Genomic DNA, 8396 nt, shown 5'->3' with positions numbered 1-8396 from the left:
CACTAAAAATTTATCGTTAAAATTATATTTTCTTGTAGTGATTCCTGGTTATAACATAATATTGCATCTTCATGATTTTCTCCACTAATATCAATATGTTCTGTTAATTAACTAATATACATTTACACATTCAGTGTAATAGTAATATGAAGCTTGATTTTTCTTCACCAATATTGGTATGTTTTGGTAATTAACTAATATACATTTACACATACAATCTAATAGTAATATGAAGCTATGAGATTTAACTAATCTACATTTACACATAGAGTGTAATTGTAATGTGAAGTTTTGAGATTTTTGCAACACCCCCATTTTTCTAGATTATGCTTTTGTTATTTATTTTGGGAATAAGCTACGGGTTTGATGAAATCAAATTTTGGCTTAATTTGGCTTTCAAATGGATGTTTGAAATCTAATAAATTAAATCTACAATAGATTTATTTAAATTATTTTAGTTTTCAAATTTTGGGATAAGATTTTTAATGTAAGTTTCGAGTTTATAATTTTGGGAGTTTATTGCATTTCTTTTAATTTTGAATTTTTAAAACAAAAATTGAATTTATTGGAGAAGATAATTGTTTTATGAAAGACACGTAGAAGATTTCGGGATAGAAAATAGAAGTTTGACTTGGGTCAACATTTAATTTAGGTCAAGGGTAGATATAAAAATATTTTGTGAGTTAAAAAACAAAAGGAACAAAAAAAAAAAAGCAAAACCTAAGTTTATTCACCTGCCAATATCATACAAGGGCAAAATATATTTTTGGTCCATGAGGCTTCAAAATGGACAATTTTGACCCTAAAGTTTGAATAAATATTCTAAATGATCTCTGAACCCATTTTGCCGTTAATTCATTTAATGGAGTGATGATTAGGTGGATTTACTTACCTTTTTTTTTAAGAAAAATTTTAGGTTAAGTTTAAAATATTTAAAAGTTTAAAAAAGGAAAAAGAAGAAAAAACAACTTTTATTTTTTCGAGAATCCAAACCAACAATTTCTTTTTTTCGTATCCCTCTTAAAAATCTCAACTTTTCAAAGAAAAAATTGTCGTCGGTCGTGGTTTGCAACCTCTTCTGATCCTTAGATTTAGCGGTGGTGTGATAAATTTTTATGATGTGGGCTTAACTTGATACAGACAAATTCATGAAAATGTAGTAATATCTTAAAAAAAATTGTCAAATGAATTTTTTTTTTCTTTTTATTAATTGCATTATCATATTATAGTAAAAACTGCTCAACAAAAGTTTAAAAGAAAAATATGAAACTAGCCATGGAAGATAAAATTTTTGCAAATCATTTAGAAAAAGTAAGTGGATAAAAACTTAGTTGTAGTGTGGGTCTAGCCATCACCAAAATTTGTTGCTGCAAGCTTGACCATCACCAGAAGAAAAACAAAAAATAATAATGATAATAATAATAAATCTTTGAGCTATTTTTCAAATTGACATGATGGAAGGAAACGAACATTTTGTTGGTCTAGATTCTCGAAAATAAAAGAATTCTCTTCTTACCCTTTAAATTAAATTTAAAGGGTTGTTTTCATAAATATTTTAAAATATAACAAAATTTTATTGTCTATCTACGATAGACTGCAATAGACTACTATTTGTGTCTATCTGTATCATCATGATAGGCACAAATAGTAGTATATTGTAATCTATCGCAGATAGACTGTGATGTTCTACTATTACTTGTAAATATTTTCAGCAGTTTTGACATTTAAAATAATTTTTCTAAATTTAAATTTAATCTAACAATTTTTTAATTTAGGTAAAAATAGACATATAAGTAAGTCAACCTCATCATTTAACCATCCACTCACAATCAGTTAGGTCAACTAACGAGGCTAGGAACCACTAATATCATTATTCAAACTTGAGGGACTGAAATTACCCATTTTGAAACCTCTAAGACCAAATAGACACTTACTTCAAACCTTAGGGACCAAAAGTGTATTTTTTTCCTTTCTATCTATTTATCTATCTATCTATCTATCTATATATATATATATATATATATAAGCTTTGGGAGTTCAAATTCAAATTTAAAAATTAAAAATTATTATTAAAAAAAAAAAAAAAAAAAAAAAAAAAAAAAAAACTATCAATGCCACACAAGCCCTCAACCTTCTACCCCACCTTTGTGTGGGACAACCAGCAACAATATGTGTGAAGAGTGAAATTAAACCTAGTTAACCTGATTAAATCAAAGGTAAGTTGAGAAAATGTTTTAATTAACTTAACCCATTTGAGCTAAGAATGTACGTCGAATTAAGAGAGTGAGTCGAGCTGAAAGATTAAGCTAAGAAAAGCAAATCAAGCTCGAGCTAGGAAGCCATGCTAATTTGGATGGTTTTTGGCCATTTAAGAGCAATGTTGTGAAGTATGCTTCTTGGCCAAGCAAAATTATATATATATATATATATATATATATATATGTGTTAAAAAAACAAGAAATTAAAAATAAAAATAAGTAATGGGATGAGGGGCTGGCAGTATGTTACGCCGCCTACAAGGCAGCCGAGCTGCCAAACTTGGCTGACCTCATGTCTTTTGACAGAAGAAGAGGGGTTGGCAACTTGTTGACTCCACCCTTTAAATTTGCAATATATATATATAGTGTGTGTGTGTTTATTAATAGAATTTTTTATGGATTGATCATGCAAATGCTATGTTAAGTGTTGTAAAAGAAATTCTTAATATGATCTAGACATGCAAGAGTCATGCGTTACATTAAAATGAATTTATCAAAGTAATTATTTCTTGAAGACTATTAAATTATCCATTTTTTGTTTTGTATAACTCAATTATTTGTCAAAGTAATTAATTAAGAAGATATAATCACATTTATTTGATAATTGGTAAATAAGAGTCATGGTTCTACCCAAGGGTTAAGCTCATTAACGGCTGAGATGTGTAACGGCCTAAACAATGATGATTTAGATGGAAAAGGACTAATTAATTATTGGTGATAACTTGGAAGGGCAAGCTAAGTTCAATTATTAATTGGACGAGCTATATAATTCGGGGGCACGATCAAATAGGAGTATGAATTTCAATTCATACTAGTTTTTATCAGTTGAATTAAATTCAAACTCGATTCTAACTTGAGTGTCAGAGTGAATTTGACTCAGCACCACAGCAGTGTTAGCTTTACTCACACTTTTGCACGATATCAAATTATTCTCCTTGAAAGCAAATATAAATTTACTGTTGGTACAATTTTTTGTATCAATAGTGTGTTTCAAGATTCAGCTGCCTCCAAGTGCAATCTACCGTACGTCGTCATCCATGTCGAGATTGTTGCCAGCATTCTCAGACTGCCGCCATCATGGAGGATAGTACCCGTAGGTGCCATAAATCTTCCTCTCTCTCATTCATTCTTCTCCTTCTCATTTTCACTCTCTCAAATCCCTTTTCCACCTTTGTTTACCATTCATTGTTTCTACTACGACCGTGTGGTCGAAAGAGGAATTAAGGTGAGTATCGAGGGCTATTTTGTGGTTTTTGTTAAAGTTTTAATTTTTTTTGTGATATGGCTTGGCGGCTTGATTTAAGGATTGATTTAGAATTTGAGATGAATGTTAACCTAAATACAATATATATTTGCGTTAATTTAGTTTTTCTTTTAATTTGTTTTAGTTTGTGATGTTTGTTTTTATCAATTTTAGTGTGTAGGAGTAGTTTGGATATTTGCTAATTAGTATTTTATTTTTAAAAATTATTTTACCATTTTTATGATTTTAAAATTTTTTTACTATTTTTCTAGACGAAATTTTAAAATTTATTATTTATCTTGTCATTCTATCTTTTGTTCATATTCCAAGGACTAAGAATTTGTTTGCTGATAGTGTTGCTAAAAGTAGACAATTATGTTGGTGCAATGTGACTCCTTTCCTATTTAGAGCATTTGGCTCGAAGAGAAGTTGATTCAAAAAAAAACAAAAGTGTTACAATTTCTATACTTCAATAAATTTTATTTTGAAGATTCGTTATAAAAAAATAATTATGATATGCTTTCACTGAATTATGAAATGTTTGTATGGTACGAAATTGAACCAAAAAAAACATTAGATCTACGTTTTATTAAAATTAGTGAGATCCGATAGCGTTATTTATCGGTTAATGGGTGGATTAATAGATTTTTTTCTTTTAAAAAAACTTGATACTATTAAAACTAGTAAGTTTATGGAGCTCTTGCATTTTTTTTTTTTTTTTTTGGGTTAAAATTAGTGAAAAACGAATCAATTGTAAAAATTTTAATATTAACTGAAATAAAAAATTTAGAGTAAAAATTGATATATTTTGTATATAAAAATTAATTTATTTTAATGAAAAATACTAGATTAATGTAATTATGTATTTAATGAAACTATTAATAAATTAAATATAACTTATTGTAATTATTTATTAAATTATAAATTATACAGCTATTATGATCCATTGATTAATTTTTTTAAAATTATTATGATAAAATTAATTTAGATCTATTTGTTGAAGTGTTTTTTAATTAATGTCTCATAAATATATAGAATTTATCATTATTTTTCTTTAAGTAATAAGGAAAGTTTAGGGAAATTGAAATTAAGGAACAAAACTATGCGAATGAATAACAAAATCCACACATGAAGAATGGTCTTTAAATCAATGAGAACATAACGCTACGAGCATGTAAGAAGCCAAAACGTGAGTGACTGCATTTGTGATTGGCAAATAGGAAGTCTTGGATTGAACTACGATGTAACAAATCACAATTGAAATCAACAAAAGATTGTGCCTCATTAGCATAGCAAGTTTTTCTTGCTAAGAGACTCCAAACTATGAGAGAATTGTTACGAAATCGACAATGAAAGAACACAAAAAGGAACGTTGAAATAGAGAAAATCGACACACAGATATACGTGGTTCACTAACAGTGTGTTAGCTACATCCATAGGCAGAGGGAGAACGATATTATTAGAGAGAATACGAATTCTGAAAAAGGTTTTGGGGGCGTTGCCCCCAAATCCCCATCAGGGCGCCCCGCCCCTGAACCCCGGTCTTGGTTGTTCAAAGCACCAACAAACAGATTCAATGCATTTCAACAAGGATATATTTCTGCGTAGAGAGGGAAGACGTTGTCTACTTCAAGGGATTTAGAATTACCTTGATGGAAAGATATAGCTTTAGTAAGTTCAACAGAACCAACCAAAAGTATCTAATCTTTCATAGAAAGTAGTATATTACCACAAGAGTCACGAACAATAGCCTCAAAATTTACATCACTATCAATGACAGACATATCTACATTCATCTTGAAGGAACAAGGGGAGAAGGGGCCCACTCAAAGACCATCTTCAATAGTGATGTATATACTAACAAATCGGAAGAAGTGACACTCGAATTTCAAATAATCGACTCAAGGTCTATTGATTCTACCAAATTCAAAGCCCATCGTTAATAAAATTATAAATTTGATACCATAAAAAAATTTAAATACCATTTGTTGTTATAAAAATTAACATAATATCTAGTTATAGAACGAAATATATTAACAAGGTTTAAATTATAGATGCGAATGAAAAATAAGTTAACATATCTATTATTTATATTATATTTATATTTGTCGTTTATTTTTATTTTTTTTTATGTTTCGTGAACTTTTGTACGATGTAATAAAAATAATATCTCAAATCAATATCAAACATATAGAAGTGTAGAAATATCACCATGTCAACAAAAACTTCAATGCTCTCCCATCATCATTGGTCATCACCAACCATCTTGTTATTAGATATTTTATTGTGGTCATGTAATATCTAAAAAAAAAGTAAAAAATAAAAATAAAAATAAATATAAAGAGGCGAAAAAGTGGTAAAAGTAGCGGAAATAGACAAGGACCGAAAATGATGGGAGTTTGAAAAATTAAACATTGCGGCCAAGGGGACACGCTTAGCAATCCTTCTTCCACGTAAGCAGTCCACGTGGCAATTAAACTGAAAAGCTATATATAAATATATATATATATATATATATATATAGACTTTTTTTTTTTTTTTTGGTTATATAATTTTGTTGTACTTGTACCTAATATTCACTCAACTCTTCCAAATAGTCGAGATGTGAGTAGAATAATAATGTGGTATACCCAAATGAGCACCAGCAGCGGATTCGACTTCCCGAGCTTTTACGCCACCTGGTTCGACCACCTCCACCGCCTCATCGACCAGCTCTCCACCACCACCAAAGACAACCAACACAACGCCGCCTCTACCGCCGATCACCTCCGCCTTGTGGAGACCGTGATGTCCCACTACTCTGATTACTACCGGGTGAAGTCGATTGCGGCGGAGCGTGACCCTCTTTCCGTGTTCTCCGCGCCGTGGGCTACCTCTCTCGAACGATCCCTTCACTGGATCGCTGGATGGCGCCCTACTACTACTTTTCATCTTATCTATTCTGAATCCTCCATCCTCTTTGAATCACGCATCGTCGATATTCTCCGCGGTCTTCGCACCGGTGACCTCGGCGATCTCTCCCCTTCCCAGTTTCGCCGTGTTAGCGAGCTCCAATGTCAAACCGTAAATCTCCATCTCATAACTATTTTGTTTTTTAATCACTTCTTTTATATTTACCTCTATTATATTTTTAATATCATCGTCTTCACTATAAAGTAACAATAACTTAGGCCCGGTAACTATTTCGATTTTTAATTTTATAATAATTTAATCGCTCAGCTTTTAAAAATTATGCTTAAGATTGAAAGTTCTTTGTCTAAATATTTTAAATAATAAAAAATTGACATTTAATCTTCATGTAAAGTACAAAATTTAATTAAAATTTATTAAAAAAATACAATGACTATAAGATTATAAATCACAGTTTAGGATTAAATGGTCAGTTTTAGATAATTAAAATTTCACATCTGTTTAGAAACTCATGTCGGAAAAATTAAAAGATCACAAAAGTTTTAGCTCCCTCCATATGAATAGATCTTATTTTTAAGAATAATGAGTTGCAGTCTTTTTTTTTTTGTTAAATATTTTTTGATTTTGTACATTAAATTTTGTTGAACTTTAGTGAGCCTTCAAATGTCCAATTTTAGCTTAAATTTACTAAATTTTAAATAATTTTAATTTTGATCAAGGCCCAATTTTAGCTTAAATTTACTAAATTTTAAATAATTTTAATTTTGATCAAAATTGATAATCATGAATAATTTTCATGCAAAGAAACATAATATTTTAATATATTTTTAAAATTTAAGAGTAAAAATGTTAATAAAAAGTAAAAAATAATGAAAATAAACTAATATTAGCACTAAATTTAGACTAAAATTACATATTTGAAAGCATATGAATTGAAATTGAACTGGGATCAAAATTATATTTTAACCAATTTTTATTAAATAGTAAAAATTCGACATTTAATTTTGATGAATCCAAACTGATACAAAATCAAAATATAGAAACTTTATTGTTATAAATCAAAATTTATGGATTAAATTGTGAGTTAGATTGTATGATGTTATTTTGTTTTGTTTGGTTAAAATCTGAGGTTATGAATATTTGTCAAAGAAAATTTGGGGGTGTATTTTAGGGGCAATGGATGATGTGTGATGTAGGTGGAGGAGGAGAATGCGATAACAGAAGAGCTATCGGAGTGGCAGGACGACGTGAGCGAGCTGATCGGAGCTAGGGCGGAGATGACGGGGAGGGTTGAAGGTCTGGTCAGCATTATAAAGAAAGCCGACGATCTCCGCCTTAGGACAGTGCAGAAAGTGGTGGAGTTTCTCACGCCCAAGCAGGCCATCGAGTTCCTCATAGCTGCCACCGAGCTCCAGTTCGGTGTTCGGGGATGGGGACTCGATCAGGACCGTCGTCGTGGCCATGATCCAGACCAATAATACAGAGAATAAGCTAAACTTAGTCCATTGTGTGTGCAACTATTTTGATATATGGGTTAAAAAAAAAAGGTCTCTCCCAACTTTTAGTGCTTTGTATTCAACATCCTATTTTTAGATTTTTTTTTTTTTTTTTTTGAAAAACAATACCCTATAATCTAATATGATATAGAACTAGTTCTTCTGGTGGCGGACATAAACTTTGAAATCTCTTAAACATTTACTTAATGCTTCCTGAGAGAAGAATTATTAGATATCATTTAGTTATTAATTTAGCTTAATTAGGGTTTAGTCTTTCTTTTCTTTTCTAATTACCAGATTATCCAATCTAAAATATAAGGGTTGAATTGAGTTAGTTTTGTTTTTGGATTAGGTTGGGTTAAGTTTTTTTTTTTCCTTATTGATTGGGTTGAGTCATGGGTTGGTTAAAAAAAATTTAATCAAAATTTGATTATATATATAGTTTTCTGTTTAAAGTTTGATAATTTTGTTGTATAATTTGTGAAGTTT

At 30.0% G+C, this 8396-nt stretch overlaps 1 protein-coding gene across 1 annotated transcript; it reads left to right on the top strand.

The window, feature by feature from the left end:
* Positions 1–6135: 6135 nt before the first annotated feature.
* Positions 6136–7983, top strand: LOC120084989 (transcription factor-like protein). The gene is made up of 2 exons (XM_039040804.2): positions 6136–6564; positions 7608–7983. Exons 1-2 carry the CDS (start codon positions 6136–6138, stop codon positions 7887–7889), a joined length of 711 nt encoding a protein of 236 aa, XP_038896732.1. The 3' UTR covers positions 7890–7983.
* Positions 7984–8396: the final 413 nt, after the last annotated feature.

This window comes from Benincasa hispida, chromosome 9, assembly GCF_027475165.1.
Source record: "Benincasa hispida cultivar pf3 chromosome 9, pf3_genome.v1.1, whole genome shotgun sequence".
Classification (NCBI taxonomy): domain Eukaryota; kingdom Viridiplantae; phylum Streptophyta; class Magnoliopsida; order Cucurbitales; family Cucurbitaceae; genus Benincasa; species Benincasa hispida.
This window is presented reverse-complemented; position numbering and strand designations above follow the sequence as displayed.

Excerpts from the sequence above, each read along its gene's own strand:
- LOC120084989 (XM_039040804.2), top strand. The coding sequence starts at position 6,136 with ATGAGCACCAGCAGCGGATTCGACTTCCCGAGCTTTTACGCCACCTGG. Across the intron at positions 6,565-7,607 it reads GCGAGCTCCAATGTCAAACC|GTGGAGGAGGAGAATGCGAT; the intron begins GTAAATCTCCAT and ends TGTGTGATGTAG.